At 36.3% G+C, this 27,629-nt stretch overlaps 1 protein-coding gene across 3 annotated transcripts in view; it reads right to left on the reverse strand.

The window, feature by feature from the left end:
- Positions 1-127: 127 nt before the first annotated feature.
- PIK3C2A (phosphatidylinositol-4-phosphate 3-kinase catalytic subunit type 2 alpha) overlaps positions 128-27,629 on the reverse strand; it is a 152,865-nt gene continuing 125,363 nt past the window's right edge. For all 3 annotated transcript variants that reach the window (XM_027852554.1, XM_027852551.1, XM_027852552.1), the window contains exons 23-33: positions 25,522-25,658; positions 23,737-23,906; positions 22,896-23,052; positions 22,176-22,285; positions 18,592-18,799; positions 17,806-17,930; positions 10,954-11,071; positions 10,787-10,859; positions 9,477-9,586; positions 4,069-4,194; positions 128-3,406 (exon numbers count right to left, since the gene is read on the reverse strand). In XM_027852554.1, coding sequence (XP_027708355.1) covers positions 3,224-3,406; positions 4,069-4,194; positions 9,477-9,586; positions 10,787-10,859; positions 10,954-11,071; positions 17,806-17,930; positions 18,592-18,799; positions 22,176-22,285; positions 22,896-23,052; positions 23,737-23,906; positions 25,522-25,658 — 1,517 coding nt within the window. In that variant the 3' untranslated portion in view covers positions 128-3,223. The remainder of the gene's footprint in view (positions 3,407-4,068; positions 4,195-9,476; positions 9,587-10,786; positions 10,860-10,953; positions 11,072-17,805; positions 17,931-18,591; positions 18,800-22,175; positions 22,286-22,895; positions 23,053-23,736; positions 23,907-25,521; positions 25,659-27,629) is intronic.

The following is a 27,629-nucleotide window of genomic DNA, read 5'->3' on the forward strand; positions in this document are numbered from 1 at the left end:
ACACACACACACACACACACACACACACACACACACACACACACACAATCTAGCACTGTGCTCACTTGCCAATATTTTGAGCTTAAAATTCTAGTGTTTACAAGATGACTAATGACAATCCTGGTCCTTTATTTTAGAAGTGTTTTAATACAATTATAGGACAGTTACAGAGTCACATTTAATCCACTGAATACATTTAAGGTATTAAAGGAAATAATGTACATCTTGACTATCAACACAATATAATTAAAATATTTGGTTCTTAACAGTTAACATGAGACCAACTAACCCACTGTGCTGGTTATTTCTTCATATATGCACTGTTGTTGTCACAGTATGTGAGTAAATATTATAGGAACTTTAATCCATCGATTATGAAAATGGTGTGATACCTCCCTTTCCATTATGAAATAGGAATAGCCTGCAAATACCAGAAATAAATGTTTCTTTGTGAAAAATCCACAATATTAGAGTTCTAAAAAGAACAGTCAATTTAAGGCAGGATACTGAAATTTCTATGCAGCCCTAATCTTAATAGAAAAATGAAAACTTTATTAAAGACCATACATGCATTAACATACGAATAAATGTGTAGACCATATAAAGGTAATAATAAAAACTTCAGTGCAGGTCCTACATTGAGTTCTTCAGTAGAGAAAATAAGAGGTCACTGTTCTTTAATCAAATCATCATCCTCACATCTCCATCCTCCAGCCAGAAGAGACTATTTTTTTCTGGCTGCCCATGAACAGCAGAACTCTTTTTGTGGGACTAAATAGAAAGTATCAGTTGTTGTGTGAGTGCTTGCAAATGTCTCATTAATTAGTGTCTTGGCCAACTTTTGTTCCCACTTGCATTCATTTTTTATGTTTATTCTTAATCAAAGGTTTAAAACACATCTTTAGGAATTCGATTAATTTTAAATCTATCAAGAGTAGTGCAAAGAGGCTTAAGTCAGTGCTATTCCTCTCTAGTTTTTGGTGAGGGCTGATTAAATTTTACAAACAAGGAAATATAACATTAAATCTATAGTAAAAAAGGGACAAAAGGCACAATAATGAAAGAAGCTGAGAACATTGTTAGCACTTGTCCTGAATTCTAGTTAACTATACAGTACTAATCATAATATACATTTTCAGACAAGAATCAGATACCTTTTATATTGCAAAGCAATGTTTCAAAATTTCTATTTCTAGTATTTGTGCTATAAGACATTGTGCTATAACTGACTGCAAAAAGGCAGTACATATTGCTTCCAATTAATAATGAAATGTTTCACAAAAACAGTATTTTGCTTTCCTGGGGCTAAGTGACTTGTGGATCTATTGATGGAATGGAATAAGTCTCAAAAGCATCAAGTGAGCAGGAAAAACAACCTAAGAGCTCCTTATATTACATTTATTAAGTTACTTACAGTTATTTAAACAAATGATAAATTCTATATGAAAAAGAAGAGTTAAGTTCGGACACTGGATCTGCATTTTGACCACTCTATTTACTATTTAGAAAGACATTTCAACATTCCAAAAGAAAGTCATCTGTAGATTCTACTAAAATAATTATTTAACAAATGGACCGTTAGTGTTAGGCACCAAGTAGTTTCAAGTGTTCTTTCTTCTTCCCCCTCCCCACCTAATAGTTCCCAAGGTCCCCCCATTTATAATATGCCTGTAAGTATCATCCTTTGTGCAAAACAGTGGGCACATATCACAGAAAGAATTTCATTTGCAGGGTCCCCCAATCTGATTGTCCCTTTCCTATACCTGTTATTTTACAAGGAACAGAATGTAAACAATCAGCATATCTACACTTTCCTTCATTTAAGTAAATTCTATGTTTTAATTCTGTATTGTTTTTTAATAAAAATTTGTAGAAAACAAAAACAAATCAAAGTGACATGTATATGTGTGGAGTCAGCTGAATCTACATATGAATGTTATTTGTGAAAAGTCATTAATTAAGCTACAATTTCATCTCTTTCTAAGGTGGTTCTGAACTCTGTTATATACATGTGAACTACAATGTTTACAGTAGTGAGGAGTAAAAACATAAGGCATGTTTCCCCACATAGGTCTATGGTTAAGGTCAGATTAGAGTCTACAAATACTTACTTACTAATGTCCTAGACATCTAATCAAGAGTCTGCTTTGATGATGTTTTCATAGTGTGCAGGCATTTGGGCCACAGGTAAAAAGCTGTCCCTTGTTGCAGAGGGATCAGAGTGTAGGTGCATGATGCTTAAGCTTTAATTCACTTCACTAGGCATAAGCATAGGTCTATAGTATTGGAATGAAGGTATTTTTCCTGTACATTCAACTTGCATTCACAAGGTACTGACTAACTAACAGATGTTGTGTGTACCTGGTATGACTGAATGGATGTCACAACTGTATTACAAGTGTATCAAGTGGTTTTTCCATGGGAAAAAATTAGTAGGTGCTTAATTCACAAAGTAAAAGCTTACCTGTATTGGTTTAGTAATCAGAAAGATATATAAAATATTTATTAATGAGTAAGTCTGGAAAAACCACCAGAAATGAAGTGCCAGGGAGGGAAGCATCTAAAGTTAAGGCACCATTATTTACAACTTCAATTGTTGGCACTCACTCTGAAAAAGGTTTTTAAAGACATTGGACTCCGGCATGAATAATGCAAAAGCAACACTATCCATTTTCTTACTTCTGTCAACCTTTGTACTATCCAGTAGTTTTTTTTTTTAAAACCATGTTTTACTTATTTACTTTGCTGCAATGAAAAAAACAGCAGTGGGTTTCTTTAGCTAAAATGATGTACCTTTGTCTATTTTGATGTTTTCATACATACAATGGTGACTAGGATGTAAAAAAAAGAAAAAGGATACATCAAATTCATAGAGTGGGCAATAGAAAGGTAGGAGGTTGAACTGACACAGTACAATCAAACTAAGCCAAAATTATTACTCTTAATGGTTAAGGATAACTGAAAAAATTCATTATCGAAAATCACACATTTTAAGAAACTAGTAAAAAATTAAGTTTGGGGTTTGCAGCATCCCAGAGTAACTTTAAAATTATAGATGGCTCCCATAAAATTCATGTTAATTTTGTGCTGGTTGGTCCAATAGATGTGCTAAAAATGCAAGTTTATTTAGTGTCTTAAATTCTGTCCAAGTAGAAAAAAAAACATAAAAGTTCACAAGTCAGCAGGGTTCATTCATCTCCTCTTGCTTCCAACCATCCAACACTCACAAATATAGTGATGCCGTCAGTTGGTACCATTTAACTGTCTCTTTGTTCAAATTGAAATCTTTTAGGGGCAGAGTTATTCCACCTAAGAAAAAATTCTCCCGCAAGGATTCCGCACTGAGCACACTTAACTGAAGTTCTCGTTGTCTCAAAGTTTCTTTGCTGTATCCACTGTACACAAGCTGCAGCCAAAAAAAAAAAAAAAAAAAAGAGAGAGAGAGAGAGAGAGAGAGAGAAGAAAGAAGTAAGTTTGCTGCAATAACTGGAGAAAACAGAAGGAATGGCACTGGATGGGGAAAGGGTGGAGAGGAGCCATGGTTAGAATGGCTACAGTTGGCTGAAAAAAAAGACTGGGTTTTCTTCAATGCTTTGTTTTTCTGCTGGGATTGGTGAACCATGAGACACGGATTCTGCCTCCCAACTGCAAACTCATCATAATTTTGCTTATAGCAAGTGTGATCCAAAGACTTCTAATCTGGAATATGGCAAAACTATCACATCTACTACATACCTTAGACTTCTCTCCAGAAAGCTATGCTATAAGTTATGTAAAACATCTCCTTGAACTTGTATGGCTAACTATTCCATTGAAAAATTGTAACAAAAGGATTGGATTTAGCAGTATAATATATGCCAAATGTGACTGAAGAAAAAACTGTTACAAGCAAGTTTAACTGAAATGACTAAACATCTACTAAGATTTGAGAGATGTTTAGGACCTTACAAGGCTTTCTCAAATGACATTTTTCCAGTTTATTTTTCTAGTATGCAAGTAATTCAATATTTAGTATTTAAAATGTAAGTATCTACCAATAAGATAGTCATGCATGGGGTTTTGACTCACCATTTCATTAAATGTTGGGTTTCTAGTTTTTCGTGAAACCTTGGTTTTACGTTTTGATGTTTTATGAGTATCTGGAAGTAGATATGTTTTTACATATGGATTTGGGTCTGCCCCATCTTCAGTAACCTATGAAGAAAAACACATTATAAATCTTCTCTCCAGTGTACAAATTCTCTATGTATTCAATTCAGTAAGTCTTTATTGAGCATCAAACAATATCCTTAGGTCGTAGGTTTATAGAGACAAAAATGAAACAGTTCTTGTCCTTGAAGAGCTTACCATACACACAGATAAGTATATGCAAAATATACCCAGAACAAAGAGAAGTAATTCTGAGAGAAGAACGCTAACAGCTGGTAGAATCAGAAAAGGGAGAGGTGATACCCAAGCTGTGTGCTGAAGACAGCTAGAACACTACCAGGCAGAGGTGAAGGAGAGCATTCTAGCCATGGGTGACATACTACAAAAGGCACAGAAGCAGACAACAGAATGTAAAGAACAGGGAATGCTAAGTAGGCTAGTTTTGCAGAAATGTAGAAGGCACAAAGGGGAATAATGTGTGAACATCCTGGAAATAGAGGCTGGAACCAGAGGTTTTAAATGCCAAACAGAAGAGTTTGTCCTTTTCCTAGAGGCAATAGAGAGGCACTAAAGCCAAAGCAATGGAAACACAGTCAGGAGTACTTTTCCAATGCCAATTTGGCGGATGTATGTAGGACAGACTGGAGACAAGAGAAGACAGATGCAAAGAGAATGATAAGGAGGCTATGGCAATAGCAGATGAAGATGAGGGTCTAAACTACACTTGGGTGGTGGCCTTGTGAAAGAAGAAACAGGTGTTAAGTACTGTGGGAATGGAATTAAAAAGACTTGGCAACTGCCTGGTGGGAGGGAGATTTAGAGGTATCTTTGAGGTTCAAGGAAGGAGAATGCTGCCACTGATAAGAAATAGGCAAGTTTAGAAAAATTTTGAAGGAAGGTAATGAAAGTTTTTTGGACTTATTGAGTGTGAGAAGCCTGTAGGACATTCCAATAGAGATGCCACGCATGGAATTAATTGATGATTTGGAAATGTAGCTCAGGAATGATATGAGGTCTGGATAACTAGCAGGGGGAAGAGTATCTAGGAGGTGGTAGTGGTCAACAATGACCTATAAAAGCTACAGAGAAGCTAAAAAAGATGAGGATAAATATCATTTGACTTAGCAGTCAGGAGATTATTGATAACAGTAGAGAGGGCAGTTTCAGATAAGTGGTGGAACTGGAAGCTAGATTTCAAAGGTTTGGGAAGTGGCAGAAAAAAGTTGACAGTGAAAGGGAGAGATACAAGAGAATAGCTTTATAAAGGTTTTTCTAAATATAGAGGAGATCCGAGCATGTTTGTAGGCAAGAGTATAGTTATGGAACAAGGGTATAGAAAAGGGAATGAGTCAAGAGACAAGCTCCAACGCAGATAGAGAGAGGGGAGTTGGTCTTGCCAATGAAAAGGAACTCCTCCTTCAAGACTGGAGCAAATGAGGAGAGAGCAGGGATTGACACTGAAGGTATCTGAGGGAATAACATACAGAAGAGAAGGAAAAAGGGAGATCCTGAAGGGTAGTCTTAATTTTCTCAGTAAAGTAAAAGGTGAGGTCTTCTGCAAATGGAAATGGAAGGAAGGCTGAGGAAGAAGAGAAGGACTAGAACTGACACTGTGGGGAATACAACAGGAAGTCAATCAGGGATGAATAAAAGTACTGCCATGTACCAGTGACGCCCTGATGGTAACTGTCAGATTAAGTCTGTGTTGCAATGTTTTGTCTCCCCTTTTCTCTAGAGGAGGCTATGGAGTGAGTTCAGTCTGACTCCTGGGGATGGAATCACTCACTGTTTGGAGAGCTAAATGCCTGATCCAAACTCTTGGCTTCCTCTATTCCCACCTTGCTGGTGTTTGGGAAGAGAATTGCCATTGGTTTGTGCCATCAGAGCACCCTGAAGGGTGGGGGCCCCAATCACCTGGAGAAAGCTACGTCCCATGATTAACGCCACTGCTGCTCCCAATCCCTGTAATTGAGAGTCATGGAATGTTGAAGTGAAAACCACCTGCCACTCCTAAATCTTTTCTGCACTGCCATCCTCCTTTCTACTCAAACCTATTCCTCCCCAACCTAAATGTGCTCTATGCACACATATGCTCTTTAGTTCTTTGCCTCTTCTGCCCTCCACTTTTTCTGTGTGCTTTAGAATCTCTGGTATATCATTGGGAAACTTCCCATTTTCCTATCACTTTTCACTATTTCTTCTCTGTGCTCACAAAAACCTGGCTGTCTTAAAAGACAACAAATCCCTGGTAACTCTCTGTGGTACTAACTGTTCCTTTTCTTGGGAGGCTGCTTTTGATGTTTACTACCCATATGACTTTGAGCAAGTTACTTACTATCCCTGGATATTAGTTTCCTCATCTTCAAAATGACAGGGATGGACTATGAGACCTTTGAGGCCCCTTCCACCCCTTGAGCTATGATCTTAAGATCAAGCCACCTAATAGGGCCAGGAGAAACAGGCCTATGCTCTGCTCCCCACTGCCACTTTAAGACCCTTTGCGACCATCATTCAGCAACTTCTCCTTCTCTGAAGTTCACTTTAACAGTGCGTATTACCTGGTCCAGATAGTTGGTTATTTGATCGTCTCTTACAGGCCCCCATATCACTCTCCCAAGTTTGAAGGAATTCAGCAGATAGATGGAGGTTGAAATCTCTACTCCTTCCTCACATCTAGGAACTTCAATATACACAGTGATGTCTCCTTGAATACTCTGTTCTCCCAGTTCATCAAACTCCTTTTCAGAGTCATAAGACTCCATCTTATGACTACCAAAAGAGGTAGTCACAACTTAGATTTTACCATCACCAATACTGGTGACACTCTCTCTGAACATAACCTCATATTTCTTCCATATCTCCTTCTACCTTATTCTTCTTCAATCTAGTCTTCATTCTTCATTACAGTCAGGAATCTCTTAATTCTCCCCATTCAAGTTTTACTTTTCTTCCTTCACAGTTGTGAACCTATAAATTAGTCAGAAAGAGATAGCCTTTCTTCTCAAGGCCAGCCCTACTACTTGTCTTGTGTCCTTAATCCAATTCCACTCTAACATCTCCAGAACCTTGCCCCCATTATTTGTTTCTACTCTCTCTCATGTTCAATTGATCTCTATCTATTGGCTCTTTAACTGCTACCTACAAATGTGCTTAGGTCAGCTTTGATCTTTTAAAACTTTAACTTGATTCTTCTATCCCCACAGTTTCCTACATCCCTCCTCTCATTCACTGCCAAACTGCTATAAAGAACTGTTTAAGCTCACTGCCTTTACTTTACCTCCACTTGCTTCTCAACCCTTTGTAGTCCATCTTCAAACCTTACCCCTATACTGTCAGTACTCTCTCAAAGTTAACAATGACCCTGTACATAACTCTCCAAAGCTTAGTATACAGTCAATCATCCTTTTAATTCTGACTGTTTCCGTGGCATCCCTAACACCTCCTTCTCCTGGTTTTCCTGCCTGACTACTCATTTTTAGTCTCTCTTGCTAAATTACTATCTTTTACCTGACAGACAACCCCCAAGGTGCTATCTTATACTCTAATCTCTTCTATCTCAGCATTTGTCCTTTGGTTGTCTTATCAGTTCCCACAGTTCCAATCCTTATCTATACACAGATGATTTTAATTTGTATACATCCAACCCTAATTTCCTACATTGTCATCTACCTGTCGGATATCTCCACCTAGAGGTCCTACCAGCAACTTAAGTGTAACATTAACAAGAATGAATGTATTCTCCCTACACCTGTCCCTAGAATAACCTTTCCTGTTGATGGAGCTACTATCCTGTTAGTGAGTGCCTTAGGTTCATAACCTTGGAGTAATCTTATTCATATTCAATCAGATACCTAGGCATGGTGATTTCACATCAGTAACATTTTTTTTTTTTTTTTTTTTTTTTTTTTTACCAATCATCTTTAATCCATTCTCAATTGCTATGGCCATTATAATGGCCTCTTATTCTCTCTGCTTTCATTCTTTATTTTAATTTTGGCACAAAACTGCCAAAATACTCTTCTTAAGGTAGAAGTCTGACCATGTCACTCTCCTCCTCAAAAACCTTTAGAGGTTCCTCACGTCTTCTACAATAAAATACAAAATTCAAATGGGGATTTAAAGCCCTTTACTCTAAGGCTTCCAGCTGCTTTTCTAGCCTGATTTCATATTAACATCACTATCATACACACTACTTTTAAGTCAAGCAAATATACTAGTTTTTTCCTGAACTCAGCCTCATGCTGTGATACATTTGGAAACATCATCCTGGATGTTTTTCCTTATTATCATCTCCCAGAATCCTTATCTGCCTCAATTCTCAGCTCAGATGCCACTTCTTCGGTAAAATTCGTAATTGTTAGTGCTTTCTCCCTTCCCAAATTATCTTGATTTTACTTAGCCATTCAGGTAAGAGCAGATTACAAGAATTGAACGGTAGATAAGTTCAATGTGGGGAATAATAAATCGTCTGTTGATTTGAAATATATAGCATTATACAAACAAAAAATTAAGATAAATGTTTTAGAAGATGTGGGAAAATTGGAATGCATTGTTGGTGGAGTTATGAAATGATCCAATTTTTGGAGAGCAATTTGGAACTATGCCCAAAGGGCTATAAAACTGTGAATACCCTTAGACCCAGAAATAGCACTTCTAGGTCTATCCCAAAGAGATCACACAAATGGGAAAAGGACCCACATGTACAAAAATATTTATAGCAGCTCTTTTTGTGGTAGCCAAGAATTGGAAATTGAGGGGATGCCCATCAACTGGGGGTATATGAATGTAATGGAATACTATTGTGCTATAAGAAATAATGAGCAAGCAGACTTCAGAAAAATCTGGAAAGACTTAAATGGACTGATGCTGAGTGAAGTGAGCAGAACCAGGAGAACATTGTACACAGTAACAGCCATGTTGTGCCATGACTAACTTTGATACACTTAGTGCTTCTCAGCAATGCAATGATCTAAGACATCTCCAAAAGTCTCATGATAGAAAATGCTATGCATATCCACAGAAAGGACTATGGAGTTGGAATGCAGATTGAAGCATACTATTTGCTTTTTTTTCTTGTTTTGTTTTGTTTCTTCTTTCTTATGATTCCTCCTGTTGGTTCTAATTCTTCTTTACAACATGACTAATGTGAAAATATGTTTAATAGGAATGTATATGTATAGCCTATCTCAGCTTGCACACCATCTTGGGGAGGGAGGTGGAGAAAATTTAAAACTCAAAAGCTTATGGAAGTCAATACTGAAAACTAAAAATAAATTAATAAGAGAAAAAAAAAGAAAAAATTTTGAGTTTTCTTTATACTTGCTCACCAGATCTTTGATATGCATCACCATGATGAATAGAGTGCCATTTCGGTAAGAGATAGACAGTTTCACTGCTCCTCCTACTTGGCCAGAGGTAGGACTCAAGGGATTTGCATCTGAAAAAATAAATAAATATTTTTATCTTTATTTTATCCTTTTGCTATGAAATCAGTCCAAGTTATAATGAATGAATGTAAATAGTTTTCTTTTTTATGCCTTAATGAAGATCAAAGGAGGTGAGATGAGAAGAGGATCATAAGTCCAGAACTAGAATGGACCCAAAAATGCCATCTTATCTAACCTCTAATTTTACTGATGAGGGCCTAGGCAAGTGACTGGTACTCGCCCAAGATGCACAAGTTTCTGCAAGAAGCATCATCAGAAGTAGTATTGAAACACATGTTCTCTGACTCCAGAGCCAGTGATATTTCCATAATGCTTTGAAAACTTTAAAGTGCAACATAAGGTCAGCTATCATTATTAAATATGATACACTTCAATTTTTTGAAGTTCTGTGATTTCTGGTGTGAGTGATTCCTCTAACAAGAATCCATCTCAATTCCCTTATGCCTTAGTAGATGAGAGGTGGGCAAAAACTCTTAACTTAAGGCCAATGTGGTTAATAAGCCTCTCCAAATTTAGCTAGGTGACTCTCTAGACAACATGCAGTCTGTTACCAGGCCCATATTCTGAGCCTTTCCAGTTTGGGAGGACTTGCCAGACAATGTGTTCCAGTGACCTAGCCTAAGGTCAAATCCATGTCTCAGTGAAGCATCAAATGAAGACCAAGTGAAAATAAGTTTGAAAATAAGAAAAAATAAATTAGTCAACCAAGATATGGAGTTGTTATTCTTTAGCATTTACAATGTTAGAAAATCCTCTCCACAGAAGTAACAGGCTGACTGGAGAGATGGTGGAGAAAAAATTCACATGTTTTAGCTGTAATAAATATAGGAAGACCAGCTCAAAATTCATTCTTAGGTGACAAATGTCTTTTGGAAAAGGCAATAATAATAATAGCTTATGTTAAATTACACGTTACAGTCTGCAAAAGGATTTATAAAAAGCTCAATTTAATCTTTACAACAACCTTACCAAGATAATAGGCTAATACTGTATTAATATTAATAATAAATCATCATAGCCAAGAAACTGCTGATTAACTGCTGGCTAAATGACTTGTCCAAGGTCATACAGCTGTTAAATGGCAAAGCCCAGACTGGAAACCAGGTCCTCAGACTCAAGTCCAGAGCTCTTTCTATGTCATTTCAATGCCTTCCAAATATTATCTATAAAGGGAGAAGAACCAATTTTACCTGCAGATCTAGAAATTCCTTCAGCTTTCTCATCACGAAGTAAAGGATGGAAAAAAGTACAAACAAGATCACACTGTGTTTGAAGGGGAAAAAACAGTTACCTGTTAGTTTAATAATTACTAATCACATTGAAAATAAATGACATATAAGACATTTATAAAAATCACCTCTGAAACATCTACTGAAGTAGTCATCAAACTCTGTAAGTAACTGTTCAGTTCAATTTTTCTTTTGGCTGCTACATCTTTTATGTGAGTTCTTCCCAAAACCATCCTGTTAGGAAAGCTAAAAAAGAAAATTAAAAGTTATTCTCGTATACGTAAATCTCTCATTTAAATGGAAGAATGTCTGCCCCTAAATTATGTCTTTCTTCATCATGAAGTTTATACAAAGTCACAATTTACAACAAAATATTCTAGTGCGTTCAAACTCGAGAAAAGCACAAATGTTTTTAAGTAGTGGAGATGGGAAAGTTCAAAAAAGTACTTTAAAACTTCCAAAGATGAATGATTTTATCAATTGGCATTTTCTCTCCACATTAAAGAAAACTGTTTTATGAGTTGCTATAGCTAATAAAAATCACCAGGCAAAGAAAAGTGACCAAACTACTCAACATATAACCCAAGGAGACCAAAGACAGAAAGGTCCAATAACATGGTGGTAGTTGAAAATTGGAAGGGCAGCTAGATGGCGTAGTAGATAAAGCACAGGGCCTAGAGTCAGGAAGACCTGAGTTCAAATTTGGTCTCAGACATTTACGAGCTGTGTGACCCTAGGCAAGTCATTTAATCCTGTTTGCCTCAGTTTCCCTATCTTTAAAATGAGCTGGAGGAGGAAATGGCAAATCACTCCAGTATTTTGCCAAGAAAACCCCAAAAGAGGTTACAAAGAGTTGGACATGACTGAAAATGACTCAACAACACTTTTTTCCAATTGATTGTGGAACGGCTAAACAAAATGGCATATAAATATAGTAGAATATTACTTTACAGTAAGAAATAACAAAATAAGTTCAGAGAAATGAGAAAACTTATACAAAATAACATAGAATAAAATAAGCAGAAGCAGAAGAACAATATACCCAGTGACTACAATGTAAATTTTAAAAAACAAATCATTAAAAGGAAGCCAGTATTTCCAGAGATGATGGTCAGAAAAACAAAATGAATAAATAAAACTTATTAAAAAAAAAATCACCTAGCAAGATGTCCTCCCAATTAAAATATTGCAATAACCTAACAACAGATCCTTGATCCTCCTCAAACTTTCTGCCACCAATCTATCCTTTATATCATTGTCAGTCTAATTTTCCTTATAAATAGATCTTATCAAGTTACTCCTTTGCTCAAAAAATTTTCAATGACTCTCCTCTTCCAAACTTCTCAGTTTCTGTCAAAGGTGCTGCCATCTGTCTGCTGTCTCAAGTTCATAATCTCAGCATTATCCTGAACTTTTCACTCTCCCTTACCCCCACATCATATACCTCACAACATCGTTTCAACTCTAAGTCCTTCTCTAGATTCACACAACCACCACTTGAATTCAGGCCCTCGTCACCTCTCACCTAGATTACTTCAAAATTCTCCTGCCTCAATCATCTTACCACTTAGCAGTGACTGGCACATAATACAGTAGCACTATATAAATACTTATTCCCTTCTATCCTACAAACTGTTGCCAAAGTAGTTTTCCTTAAGCATAAATCTGATCATGTCACTTCCCTACTTAACCACTATCAGTGGCTTTTCCTATTCACAATAAAGTATAAACTCTTCTGTTTAGCTTGTAAAGCCATAAATAACCTGCACTCAACATATCTTTCCAGCTCTACTGAACATTACTTCTCTCCTGAAATCTACAATCGAGACAAAGTCTTTCTGTTTCTCATCCATGACACACCATCTCCTAATTCTGTGCCTTTGTACGAGCTGACCCTGAATAGCTGGAATGGACTCCTTCCTTCCTTCCATCATCACCCTCCTCAACACAGCTAGCATTTATATAGCATTTTAAAGTTTGCAAAGCATTTTACAAATATTCCACTTGAACTTCACAACAATCTTGGGAAGTAAGGGTTTCCCACATGCTGTTATTATCATCCCTGTTTTACAGATGAGAAAACTGAGGCAGAGATTAAGTGACTTGCCCAGGGTCACACAGTAAGTATCTGGAGCAGGATTTGAAGTTCCTGACTCCAGACTCAGCGCTCCATCCATTGTGCCACCTAGACTCATAGAGTCCTTCTCTTTAAGATGCAACTCAAAAGAACTGAGTCAAAGCAATAAGAACACAAGTCATTCCCCAATTAATAAATGGTCAAAGGATACAAACAGGCAGTTTTCAGATGAAGACATTAAAGCTATCTGTAATCATATGAAAAAATGCTCTAAATCACTACTGATTAGAGAAATGCAAATCAAAACAACTCTGAGGTACCACATCACATCTATCAGACTGGCTAACATGACAAAATAGGAAAATGATAAATGTTGGAGAAGATGTGGGATAACTGGAACATTAATACATTGTTGGTGAAGTTGTGGACTGATCCAACCATTTTAGAGAGCAATTTGGAACTATTCCCAAAGGGCTATAAAAATGTAAATACCCTTTGACCCAGCAATAGCACTTCTAGGGCTATATCCCAAAGAGATCATAAAAAAGGGAAAAGGACCCACATGTACAAAAATATTTATAGCAGCTCCTTTTGTGGTAGCCAAGAATTGGAAGTTGAAGGGATGCCCATCAATTGGAGAATGGCTGAACAAGCTGTGTTATATGAATGTAATAGAATACTATTGTGCTATAAGAAATGATGAGCAAGCAGACTTCAGAAAAACCAGGAAAGACGTGAATGGACTGATGCTGAGTGAAGTGAGCAGAACCAGGAGAACACTGTACACAGTAACAGCCACTTTGCTGGATGACTAACTTTGATGACTCATCTCTTCTCAGCAATGCAAGGATCTAAGACAATTCCAAGACTTGTGATGGAAAATGCTATTCACATCCAGAGAAAGAACTATGGAATCTGAATGCAGATGGAAGCATTCTATTTGCTCTTTTTTTTTGTTTTTTTTTCTTTCTCATGGTTTTTCCCTTCTGTTCTGATTCTTCTTTCACAACATGATTAATGTGGAAATATTTAATATGATCATACATGTATAGCCTATATCAGATTGCAAGCCATCTTGGGGAGGGGGGGAAGTTTTGTACTCAAAATCTTATAAAAGCAAATGTTGAAAACTAAAAACAAATTAAAAAAAAGATGCAACTTAAAAACATTTTCTGCACGAAGCCTTTCCTGATACTCTAAACTGCTAGTGCCCTCTCTCCCAACTGTCATGAACATTTGAATTTATTATATTTATTCAGTTTTTTAAATATATATTTGTCTCTTCCAACAGAATGTAAGATCACTACCATTAGGGAAGGTTTCCTTCTTTGTCCCCAGCACCACACGCAGTACCTAGCACATACTAGGTACTTAAATAAATGCTTATTGATTGATTGGTCCCTCCATAAAATTTAAACTCTCTTGCCAACCATTCAACGACTTTCGCAACTTGGTGCCCTCCTAGGTTCCCAGTTCAATTGGTCTACTTTCTGCTCCCCAAACACAATTCTCCTCCCTGTGTCTGTAATTTCCTCCTTCCCCAGTTTTACCCAGAACCTCACCAATTCCTTAAAAACCCAATTCAAATGATCTTTTTATCTCATCAAACTTTCTCTGATTAACAACCTTGACACTCAGATTTTAAGTACTGTGCTTCAATCCAAACAAATTAAATTCAGCAAATACTTTGTCGTTGTTCAGTTGTGTCTGACTCTTCATGATGTTATTTGGTGTTTTCTTGGCAAAGATACTCGAGTGGTTTGCCATTTCCTTCTCCAGTTCATTTTACAGATGTGGAAACTGAGGTAAACAGACTTGTCCAGGGTCAGACAGCTAATAAGTGTTTGAGGCTGAATTTAAATTTAGGTCTTCCTGACTCTAGGCCCTGAGCTCTATCCACTGTGCCGCTTAGATGCCCCCAACAAAGACTTACTAGGTATCTAAACAGTCCCTGCCCTTTAAGACATTTACATCTACTAAAGGATACACATAAACAAATTAGTAGTACAGAAGGATAAATGGGAAGGAAGAGAGCACTAACACCTGGGGTAGATCAGAGAGGTAGCCCCTGAACTAAACCTTGAATGAAGACCAGCTCTCCAAAAGTCAGATCTAAGGAGGCAAAGAGGGCAGCTTGGAACAACGAATGGAGGTGTGAGATGGAGTGTCAAAGTTAGGAAACATGTTGCTAGTACTCCAGTTTGACTGGAATGTAGATTGAGTAAAAGGAAACAGTTTAAAATAAGTTTAAAAGGTATGTGAGATCTTAAGAAATCATAAATAAAAATTGTCCAAATCTATTAGAACCAGAGGGCAAAGTGAAAACAGAATTCATCTCCTGAAAGTCCAGAAGTAAAACTACCAGTAATGCCACAGCCAAAATTCAGAGCTCCCACATAAAAGGAAAAAAATGCTGAAAGCATCGAGAAAGAAGGAACCACAATAAAGATCATACAAGATCTGGTAACTTCTACTATAAAAGGGAGATCTTATAATACAATAAGCTAAAAGTAAAAAGCAATGAAGAATAACTGACCCGTACCAAGTTAAGTTATAGGTGAAAAATGGAATTTTAATGGAGTAAGGGACTTTCAAGTACTTGAGAAGACACCTCTAACTTACCTCTTTGTAGAGGTGGGAGATCCATAGTCCATCCCCCTTCCCCTCCACTGAAAGTCTCTCTAATTTTATTTTAAAACAAACACATCATCATCTTAATACATAAACTGGTACAACAGTGATTTCCCAGCAAGGAAACTTGTTTATAAGACTAATTTTATTCCTTAGCTACTTACAATTTTTCACAGTTGTTAATACATTGCACATGTTTTAGGACTTTCTCAATGTACTAAACAATTGTGCTGCCCCGAAGGAGAGAAAAAGAAGAGGACACCATGGCAATGTAAGAAACAGAAAACATCTGTAACTTTTTTTTAAAAAAAAGCAAATAATATGAAATGAAGACTCATGGTTTCATACAGAATGTTTTTTTTTGTGTTCTTTGTGTATTAGTTCAAAGAAAAAAAGTGCCATTTTATCTTCTAGACAACAGGTAATCACTGAAGGTTTCTGAAAGATTAATGACAGTCAGACCTGTGGCTTAGAAAGCTATATTGGCAGCAATGGAAAAGGTGGAGTTGAGAGGGAAGGGAACAGAAACACAGAGATCAGAAAGTTCAGAGAAGAGGTAAAGAGGGCCTGAAAAGGGGTGGTGTCAACGTAAGTGGACAGAAAGGAACAATATGGAGATACAAATGTCAAGAAATGATAGCTGGTAAGATGAGGGAGAGGGAATATTTGCAGACAATCCCACAATTATGAACCTAGGTGATTAGTAATGGTAATATATTCAAAAGAAATAGTGAAGTTTGTAGGAGGTTATGAAGTGGAGGCGTGTAGAATTTGTATCTAATACAATTTTCATGTCATATTTGTCAATTACAATTATCTCTGGGTGCTCTCATTTGAAATGTATTACCACACTTCCCTCTCCCTAAAATCCTCCTAAGCTAAGCTCAAGCACCATTTTTCATATGAAGTCTTTCCTAACGGTGCTGACAGTTAGTGCTTTCTGCTGAAAATGTACTTATTTCGTATATGCTTGTATCTACATGTGCTGTTTCCCTGATCAAATGTAAACTACTTGAGGGCAGGAAGTGTTTCCTTGTCTCTTCTCCTCACTCACATAACACAGTGCTCACAAAAGTGACTAAACAGTCACTTTGATATATATTTTTTTCTATGAAGTCACAAATCTTTATAATTATAGGTGTAATCAAAGAAAAATGATATTGAAGTGGCTGTTAAGAACACCAGTAAAATAAAAAAAAATTAAAAAAAAGGGAAATGGAATGATAAGCTGTACACAGAAAGGGTTTAAGTTACGGTGTTGTTGTTGAGTTTCAGATTCTTCGTGATACCATTTGGGGTTTTCTCAGGAAAGATACTTTGCCATTTCTTTCTCCAGCTCAATTTTACAGATGAGAAACTCAGGCAAACAGGGTTAAGTGACCTGTCCAGAGTCACACAGCTAGTGAGTGTCTGAGGCTGGATTTTAATTCAAGTCTTCCTAACTCCAGGACTGGCACTCAGTCCTGTGTACACAGTACACTGTGGATGTATTTTATACCTTTTCGTGTAGTCATGACAAAATGGGATTAAGAAATAGTCATGCTAATGTGAAAATAAGTTTAATATGAATGTATATGTTGAGCCTATATAAACTTATACACTATCCTGGGGTGGGGGAAGGGAAGAGATGGGGAGAAGAAAATTTGGAACTCAAAATCTTATGGAAGTGAAAACGATTTTAGTTCAAAACTAAAAATAAATAAATAAAATTTAAAAATATGTAGTCATGGTTAGCACATAGGAAAAGAACCGATACCTTGCTTAAATACTCTGGATCTCCACATTACTGATTTTTAGTACTTAATGAAGACAGTAGTTGTGGGTAGGTTCCTCTTACTGGCCCATCTGATCACAGTATTTACTAAACAAGCATTTATCAAATGCTCAAAGGGGGCGTCTGGAACTGAAACAGGCAGTAGGGGGAGTATGATAAAATTTCACCTGATATTTACTTGGCTGTGACTTTTCAAAATGATTCAGTTTGTCGATAGAGATATTAACTATCTCCTTACGCAATGATTAAGGACAATGACTCCTTTCTGGAATCAAAGTGTTAAAATCACTGCTTTCTGTTGATTATGGTAATAAATAACAAAAACCTATAAATAAAACAGATTTTTAAAGAAATTCATGTTTTCCATGCTTTAGATGTTTGTCACAACTTACTATCTTACTAAATTTTGCCAACATAAAAACTTTTCAATTTCATTTGATAATATTAAAAAAATTTTTTTTTAGTTTAAATAAAGAATGTAAATGGTTAAGTACATACCCTGGTAACTTCCAAAGTGGAAAAAGAATACTAAGTTTGTTATGAAGTTCCTGAAATTCATCAAATGTCCGAAAGACGAATGAAGGTTCAATTTGTCCTTCTCTCAAAATTCGTACTACATACACCTGAAAAAGACAATACCTAAAACTCAATATTACTATTATAACAAAGTTTTTTTCTTTCTAAACATTAAGAAAACCTGGGGCGAGGCTACCATATATAGTATGGTCAGTTGTATATAACCCAGAATACAAAAATGCTTACACAGATGTAAATAGAAATAGATCTGAAGTTGGGTCCTTAGAAGGTATTTTGTTCAACTACTTCATTTTTACAGATCTGCCATCTTGTAAAGTAGTGAGCTATACACTGCTTAGTACCCAAAAGTCATTGTAAAATAACCATTTATTTCTAATATTCAACGTAATAAATTAGGGAAACAGATATTACATAGCTAAGCTGAAATATACTATAAACTATAAACCCAACACTGTAGTACAACCTTACTTAGTGGCACCATTTTTGGTGGGCACTTAAAAGGTAGACTTTAATTTGGCACCTGGGGCATTTACAGGACCTGTCACTGTATTTTAAGGAACAAATAGCTAGTGATACTCAAGAAAACATTGAGTACTGAAAATACTTAGGTTCCTTGACTTTGGACAATTCATTAAGAAAATAAAGGTGACTTAAAATAATTCAGAAAATATCATAAAGGAAATGAAGGGGCCAGGAAAAGAAGTTAATAAAATATACAGATAAATCTACAAATAACTCACAACTTACATAATGTTTATCTGGGTTGTATTTCTTATGGTATGTAAAAACAGAAACTTCCTTGATTCGACCATCTTGTTTAAAGGAATATGTTTTGGGTGAAAATGAAAGAATGGGCTCATCATTAGAAGGAAGTCCAGAAAAACGAAGTTGAGCAAGGTTGTGAATGAAGAAGTTAAACTTTGTAGCAATGCTCCCCAAACTTGATTCAATCAATCTATAGAAATACCAAGAAATTAAAAAAGCAATTAATGCTGGTACATTTAGATGCCTTTTGAAAAGAAGAAGGAAAAATAAACTAATGTATTTCAAGCAAGGTTCTAGTTTTTTACCAGATATCCTTTGTTAAACAGATCAAGGCCCATTATAATGTCTCAAGAAAACAAAAAATTCAGAATAGGTGACTTCTGGATCATTTCCTTTTTACCATTTTATGTAATAACTATTCATTTTAGTAAGCCCTAAAGAATACAGGACATTTACAAAAGTGTATGAGGGTATTAAGAAATAAATGATGTGAAGCCACAATGTTCACCCCACATTTTTTATTCACTGGTACACTAAGTGAACAGGGATGAAGGCTAGTAGCTATTCCTTCATTTAAAAATATTTCCTGGGGCAGCTAGGTGAATAGAGCACCGGCGTTGAAGTCAGAAGGATCTGAGTTCAAATCCAGCCTCAGACTAAACATTGGACACTTACTAGCTGTGTGACCCTGGGCAAGTCACTTAACTCCAATTGCTTAAAAAAAAAATTTCCTACATTGATTACACAATTAGAAATGCAATGGGATTAATTACTCTTCCAAAATGAATAATGGAAGACAAAAACAAAAGTTTAACATATAGCAAAATATTCATGACAGCATTTATTCTCTGCGGTAGCAAAGAACTAGAAACGAAGTGGGTAAAAAGGTTAAAAAGCTGTGATACATATGAACTGTACAATAAGAAATGAAAAATGAGGATTTCTTAAGAATATGAGCATAATATTTAATGTCCATTATTCACATAATGCTTTAAAGTTTGCAAAGTACTTATATATATTATCTTGTTTGATCCTTACATCACCTCTATGAGGTAGATGCTATTATTATCTCCTTTTACAGATGAGAAAACCAAGGTTGAGAGAGGGTGATTTATCCATGGTCACACAGCTAGTAAGAGTGTGAGGTAAGATTCAGACTCACGTGATCTAGACTCCCAAGTCTAGTGTTTTATAACTCTACCATCTAGCTGGGAAGATTTGTATAAAATAATCTAGAGCAGGCCTTCTTAAACTTTTTCCACTTGTGACCCCTTTGACCATTTCAGCAGTGCTTGTTGGCTTGAGGGCATGCACAGTGCAAAGTTCGAATATTTTGTGTTCAGAACAAGGCTGTAGTGAAACTGTGATGTAACACTGGCAAGCGCTGCCAGAAACACTTTGGATTTATTATGCTTTTGATTTTTAATTTTTGGTTGTTGCATGCTCAGAAACCTTTTATTGTTGCCAAATTTTTCGCAACCTCACATGGAGACCCACAGTTTAAGAAGCAATGAAAAGTGAAATAAAGAGAACCAAGAAAACAATACTTATGAGCTCAACTAAATAAATGAAAGGATCTCGAAAAGTAAGCCAAACTGTTAGTAACTGAAAAACCAATTTAAGTCCCAGAGAGCAGATCAAAAAACATACTTCTCTGCTTTTGGTCAAGTTCACAAACATTTATAAAGTGCATACTATGAGCCACACACTGCACAAAAAAACAGTCTCTGTTCTCAAGGAGTTCACAGTCTAATGAAGGAGACAACACAAAAAACAATTATGTACAAACAAGATTGGAAAATCTAGGGGTAATACTGGAGAGAAGATGCTAGTATTAAGGAAGTTTGGGTTGTTATTTATCTTTCATTCTGGAAGAGGACCATGACATTAGGGAGGTGATGCCATGATTTGCAAGTGAATTGGATTTAGGTGAGGGAGGGCTTTGCAAAGTCATCAGCCTAACTTTCTCCTCCAGAGCCATCTGGGTCCAGTGGTAAGACATAGGTCACGATGACTGGAGATGGCCCTGGATGCAGTGGGAGACCCTGGCCCTTTTAAGCTAAGGTCTTTAACATATCTCTGTTTGACCAAGGCAATGCCCATTCAGTGATTAAGGCTAGCTTCTTTTACCATCCTGGCCACCTTCCTTTGGATACTTTCCAGTTTAAATGTGATATTCCTAAATGAATTCCCCAGAACTGATGTTTGTTACATATGGTCACAGCAGGGTACAGTGACCCTCCTCATTCTGTATTTGATTCTGTTTATAAAAATTTGACAAATTATTTTTCAGAGACATATCTCTTCATTGCAGGCAGTACATTCTAACACATATATTTAACGTATATGTAACTGTATTGGTGTTGGGTACTACCTCCATTGATGTAGATTTCTACACTTTCTCTCTTAATGCAGCCTAAGCTCACATTAGGTTTTGACGGCGCAATTTTGCATGGTTGACTCATACTGAGCTTATTGTCCACCAAAACCAAAAGGTCTATTTCAGACAGACTGTTATCTAGCCATATTGTCCCATCTGGTACTTGTGTTTCTTTTCTTTTTAATTTTTTTTTTGAGCAATCGGGATGAAGTGACTTGCCCAGGGTCACACAGCTAGTGAGTGTCAAGTGTCTGGTCTCAGATGGGAGTTAAACTCAGGTCTTCCTGACTCCAGGGCCAGGGCTCTATTTATTTTGCCACCTAACAGCTCCCTTGTCTTTGTTTTCTTTTTTTAAAACTGAAGTGTAACACTTCATATCCCAATTAAATTTTGATTTGATTAGATTCAGCTAAATATTCTAGCCAGTTAAGACTTTTTTGATCCTTTATGTCAGTCAATGGATAAGCTGCTCCTCCCAGCTTTGTGTCACTTACAGATTTTAGTAAGAATGTCACATAGATATTATCCAACATGATAAATATGTTAATACGGCACCAGGCCAAAGACGAACCCAGCTAAGTGTGGAGCAATCCACAGGACAATCTATTTTTTGGTTGTACCAAATAATGAAGACTTTCTACTAAAGTGGAGAAAGTATAGAAATCTGCATCAATGGAGGGAGTACCCAACACCAATACAATTACAGATACTTTAAATATATGTGTTAGAATGTACTGCCTTCAGTGAAGAGATATATCTCTGAAAAATAATGTCAAATTTTTATAAACAGAACCAAATTTTATTTGTCCTTTGGTTCCTGAAATTTAAAAGATAAAAGGGTTATAGAGTCATAGGTTCAGTACTGAAATAGACTTCAGAGACCATTTAGTATAATCCCTTAATTTTACCTAAGAGTAAATTGAGGGTCCCAAAAGTTGAATGACTTGTTCAAAGTGAAACAGGTAGTAAGTGACAGAGCCTGGATGGTCTTTCTCTAGCAAATAAACATCTTCCAGTGTTCTTAATATCTGTAAATAAGGCTTTCATTTCATTTGGTTTATTCAAACTAAAGTACACAGTATTAAATCAATCAAAGCATTGGTTCTGGCTCTTTCTCTAAGCTTAAATATCTCATATTTTGTTTAAAAAAAAAACAAACCTGTATTTTTTTAAAGATATTTCATACCTTGTAAAGAAAATTGTAGCTTCTGCATCTGTAGTTTGGGGCTGAAGAGCATCTCTGACATATTTCAAGTCCTGAACGCTTGTAAGTTCCGGTAAACCTGAAGGAATCATCTATAGAAGAAAAATAAAGAAAATTTGAGCTAAATGTTAATTTTAATTAAAAACAAAAACAAACCCAAACAGCAAGTCATTTGGAATAAACAACATACATGGCTTATAGTTTCATTAAGGGCTGTTTTTAGGCTTTGTTATAAAGTGAGACTTTGGATATCATTTAGTACAACCCCATTTTACAAATGAAGAAACAAAGGTCAGGAGAGATTAAGCAACTTGACAAGAAATCTAGTTCTCTCTGCTCCTAATTCAGTTCTTTTTACTCTACCATATCACTTTTACTCAACCCACAACATGTTTGGCAATGGGCCAGTACTGGAGTCAGAAGATCTCAGTTCAATTCTTGCCAATGACACAGATGAGCTGTGTGACCATGGGCAAGCCACCTAACTGTGGTGTCCCAGGCAACTCTCTAAGACTATAGACTGGCTGCTGATTAGCATCAGTGGAGGCTGTTTCCACACTGGCAGTGCCCTACACCCATGACACCACAGGTCCAACTCCTCCCCTCTCCCCCCCCATCCCTGCCTTAAAGTAAGGACTCATTTGTGATTTTCTCAAATTTTATACCCCCACAAATCTCATATTTAAGAAGTAGAAAAGTTACCAGTGAAAGGAGGTTAAGGAAGAGGTTTGTTTGTTTTCTTATCAAGTTATAGGCCTGACAACAGAGGTCCACAAACAACTGGAAACGAATGGTAGGCTTTTCACCCCCATTAATGACATATGCCATATCTGAAGTTAGCACAAAAGGAGCCCGATCCCTGGTTTTAAAATAGCAAAAGATGCAGAAAACACGTTTAGAAGAAAGTTCAAATCATTATTAAAATGTGATTATTTATAAAGGTGATAGTGAACTATTAACTTCAAGGTAGAGAGTTTGCTGTTAGGCTCAACATCAAGCAGTTTCAATTCTGGCTATCTAAATTAGTAATTCACATATTAAGTGCAACAATTAAATGCACAAATGACTGAAATAAGCTATTATGTACTTTGATAAATCAATGATCTCATCCCACAGAGATAATCACAATTCTAGAGCCTTTTTTGAGTCTATGTTACAGGTATTTATTGAGCCACAAATACAAAGATATAACCACAGGTTCATACATACTTGCACAATGCAAACTAGATTCTGCTTTTACAAAGTATTAAATAGCATGGTACAATTAAAAAATAATTATCAATCAGGAAAAATAGAAAGCTTATTTATCTAGGTTTAATCAGAAATGATTAACTCAGGATCCTTTAAAACTAGTCATTTATTCTGATTTAGTAGAATCTGCACATTATAATTATCTACTCATTATAACTTAATACATTAAGTTCTGATATAACACATGACAAAAATGAACCACCATGTATCAAGAATAAAAGCAAGTTTGGGTGATAATTTTTAAATAGGAACATCTGTTTTCATTCTAAAATTCTTACTTAGCTAAACAAACCTTTTAAAACTACCAAACATTTGTGCATGGCCCAAAAACTTTCCGAAGTCAATATGAAACATATGTCCTGTACTTCGTAGCATTATATTGTCATTGTGCCGATCACAGATACCTAATACATATGTGGCTACACAGCATCCAGCACATGAATAGATGAAATTCTCAGATGCCTATAATAAGAAAAATTGTAGTTATTGTCAAGCAGGAAAAAAACTATATGATTTTGTTCATGAAGCATCTTTCAAAAAAAAATTCACTTATGTTTGAAAAAAACAAACAAAAAAAAAAACAAAACATGTCCCTGTGCAAGTCAATGTTTTAATAGGTATAACTATTTTAAATCTTCTTGTAACTGAACCTTCCTCAACCCAATTCCCTCTTACTGCTAATTAGCAGAGAGATAGTCTTAGCCTTTGAAAATATCCGATCTCTGACACTGGATGTTTTTCTATCCACTGGCAATTTCTCATGCACCATGACAGGTTAACTCTGTTGTTCTTTGAATGCACTGTTTAAGAGCTGTGGCAATTTTCATGCCAATTTCATGGCAAGAAGAAGGTGAAAAGTATATTCTAGGTTTTTTGGGTTTTTTTTGGAAGAACCAGTCTCCCTATCTAGCACAGGGTAGAAATTTAGTGGCCACTCACTAGTCTAATTCCAATATAAAAACCTGCATGGAAATTTTAGCCTTCTAAACCTGTACCAGTTTGCTGCCTTTCTTTAGGGAGTCTGGTGGCCCTCTCCTTCCTGGGGGCTCACCATATTGAGACTGGAACATAAGTGTGGACACCTCATAGGCTTTAGTCCTACCGTAGTTGAAAATTCCCAAACTCAAGCAATCCAGAAACCTTAAACTCCCCGGCAACAAGGACTACTAAAAGGTGTCATCACTTTCAGCAAAAGGCATATTCTGATTCAGAAAAATTCAGGCCAAACAACACAATCAGCTTAATTTATATCTCACAACATATAACCAAGAAAGTAATGAGATCAGCATTCATTATTATAGTACTTCCCTGACATTTGTGGTCACTGTGGTACAAGTTTCTTAATATCATAAAGCCACACAAATGTCAGTACAATCTGTCCTAAGTAGTCATGCATTACTTACATTTTACAAAAAGGGAAATAAGGACAGAGAGGTGTGCAATTCTTTTGATAAAGTCATTTATCTTTGTTTTTTTCTCTTGCCACTGAATCTTTAGTCCACATCTAGGAGTCATTGTGTGTTTAAGATGCCAAATTGACCTTACTTTTATGGCATATAAAATCCTCAAGTATACAAGAGGGTGCTTATATTAATTCTATTTGATGGTGATGAGCAACCTACTAAAAGCCACAGAGAAATCAAAAGTAGGAAAAATAGTCTCTGCTTTCCGTTACAAATGTCGAAACCACATTAGAAAGCAAAAGTATTTTTTAAAAGTCGCTTTTAAAAAAGGTTAGAAAGATCTGTAATTATCCACTGAAATCACTAGATGGTGCTCCTGTGTTAATAAGGTAAAATGTTCACGTTTTACTAGAGGTAGGGAAAGCTGATTATTCATACCACTAAAGTTACTCTTCATCATAAAAATCAAAGGATTACAGATTTAGAGAGGGAAGGGACTTTAGAAGGGCAAATCCAACACTTTTACTGTATAATCATATATCACTAAGGATAAAAAGTAAAATGACAATATTTCCCTGATTACTATTTATTCACTTTTGGTGATTAACAATTTTAAAAATGGGTATGATTAATTTCTACTAAAAATGTTCAGAATTAAGGTAAATGTTCATTACCTTTTCATATTCTTCTTCAGAGGGATTATACTTCCTGAGCCATTCTGCAAGTGGTTTATCTTTAAAGGATCCTGTCACTCCATATTCTACTTGGATTTTCCTGAGTGTATCTGAAGCAGGTACAAGCTCCACCATACCTTTATTTAGTGACAACAAGTTAGTGCTGAAATGTCTGAACAGGTAACCTTACCCAACACATATTTACTAAGCCTTTCTTCATGGTGAACACTGCTAGGACAAAGTTTAGTTAAGATACTTCCTGATCTCATGGAGCTATGGTTTAGTACAGGGGGTGGGAAACCTTTGGCCTCGAGGGCCTTCTAGGTCCTCAAGTGTAGCCCTTTGACTGAATCCAAACTTCACAGAACAGATTCCTTAATAAAAGGATTTGTTCTGTAAAACTTAGACTCAGTCAAAAGGCCACACCCGAGGACCTGCAGGTTCCCCACCCCTGGTTTAGTAGATGAGTACTTTCAGGAAAAGAGATAACCGAGATATACAATATTATACAAATTCATTAGGTAGTTCTATAACATAATGCTATGAAAGGTCGAAGAAAAGGCATTAGGGACTACAGGAACCAGGAGAGGATTCATAGCATTTAAGCTGGGTTTTAAAAGACGGCTAGGAATTCAACAAGAAAAATGGAGAGTATTCCAACAACAAGGTACACTGGGAGCAAAAGCATGGAGATAGGAGAGTAAATAGTATGTTTAAGTTTGGCAGAATCAGAGAATGCATGGAAAGGAATAATAAAAGATAAACCTGAAAAGGCAGAGGTACCATATGTAGAGGGCCTTGAAAGAAAAAAAGTTTTAATTTTACTTAGGAAGAAACAAATGTTGAATATTTTTAAGCAGTGACAAGACTAGATCTACAAATGAGAAACATTACACTGGCAGTGGCATTAAAAGGATTGATAAAGAAAGAGAACAAACATGGGAAGACCGTGTAGGAAGATAAAACAGTAACCCAGGCAGGTGATAAATGGTGGTAATGGGAACAGATAGACTGAAATGTAGGGAAACAAGTTGTGGAGGTGAAACAGACATGCCTTGGTAACTGAGATAGGAAATTCAAAGAGAAGGAAAAAAAGATAGCTCCCAACACTACAAACTTGAGAAAAAGGGTAAAAGTAGTGCCACAGAGAGAAATAGATAAGTGAGGAGAAAATGGAAGAAAAGCTGAAAGCTTGAGTTTGAGGACCTATGAGGATATCCACATAGAAATGTCTAGAAGATAACTGGAGACATGGGTCTGGAGCTCAGAAGACAGGTTATTGCTGGAGTTAGAGATTTGAGTCAATTGGATAGAGGCAGAAACTGAAATCACTGGACTAAGAAGAGAAAGAAAGAAGTACTAAATCCAAATATGAGAAAAAAGAAGATGGGAAAAGGATGAAGAGCCAAGAAAGACAACAGAAAAGCGGCCACTCACTAGTCTAATTCCAGTATATCAACCTGCATGGAAATTTTAGCCTTCTAAACCTGTACCAGTTTGCTGCCCTTCTTTAGGGAGTTTGGTGGCCCTCTCCTTCCTGGGGGCTCACCATATTGGAACTTGATGTAAGTGTGGACACCTGATAGGCTTCAGTCCTACCATAGTTGAAAATTCCCAAACTCAAGCAATCCAGAAACCTTAAACCCCTCAGTAACGAGGACTAATAAGCGTCATCACTTCTGCCAAAAGGCATATTCTGATTCAGAAAAATTCAGGCCAAACTACACATCAGCGCTCCCTCCTATAGTACCTTGTATTTAAAGGCTTTGTATATGTGTGAATGTATGTCTGTATTTTTTGCTTTATATTTATAACGTATATAGTGAAGAAGTGACTCTATTTTGAAGGCAACCTCATTGCCAGTAGAGATATGGTTTGTTTGTTTGTTTGTTTTTTTGTACTTGTATTCCTAGAGTCTAGCACAGTTCCTGACACATAGTAGGCACTTAACGAATACTTGGTAATGGCCTCTTAGAATCTCTAATTTCTTTCAAAGCCTAGCTCAAAGTGGAACTTTTTAAATGATGCCTTTCCTGATCTCTCTAACTGCTGGTTCCTCCTTCCCAACACTACCCTGTATTTATATTTGGATACATTTTGTATTTATG

Source organism: Vombatus ursinus, unplaced genomic scaffold (assembly GCF_900497805.2).
Source record: "Vombatus ursinus unplaced genomic scaffold, bare-nosed wombat genome assembly UNPS02009770.1, whole genome shotgun sequence".
In the NCBI taxonomy this organism is placed as follows: domain Eukaryota; kingdom Metazoa; phylum Chordata; class Mammalia; order Diprotodontia; family Vombatidae; genus Vombatus; species Vombatus ursinus.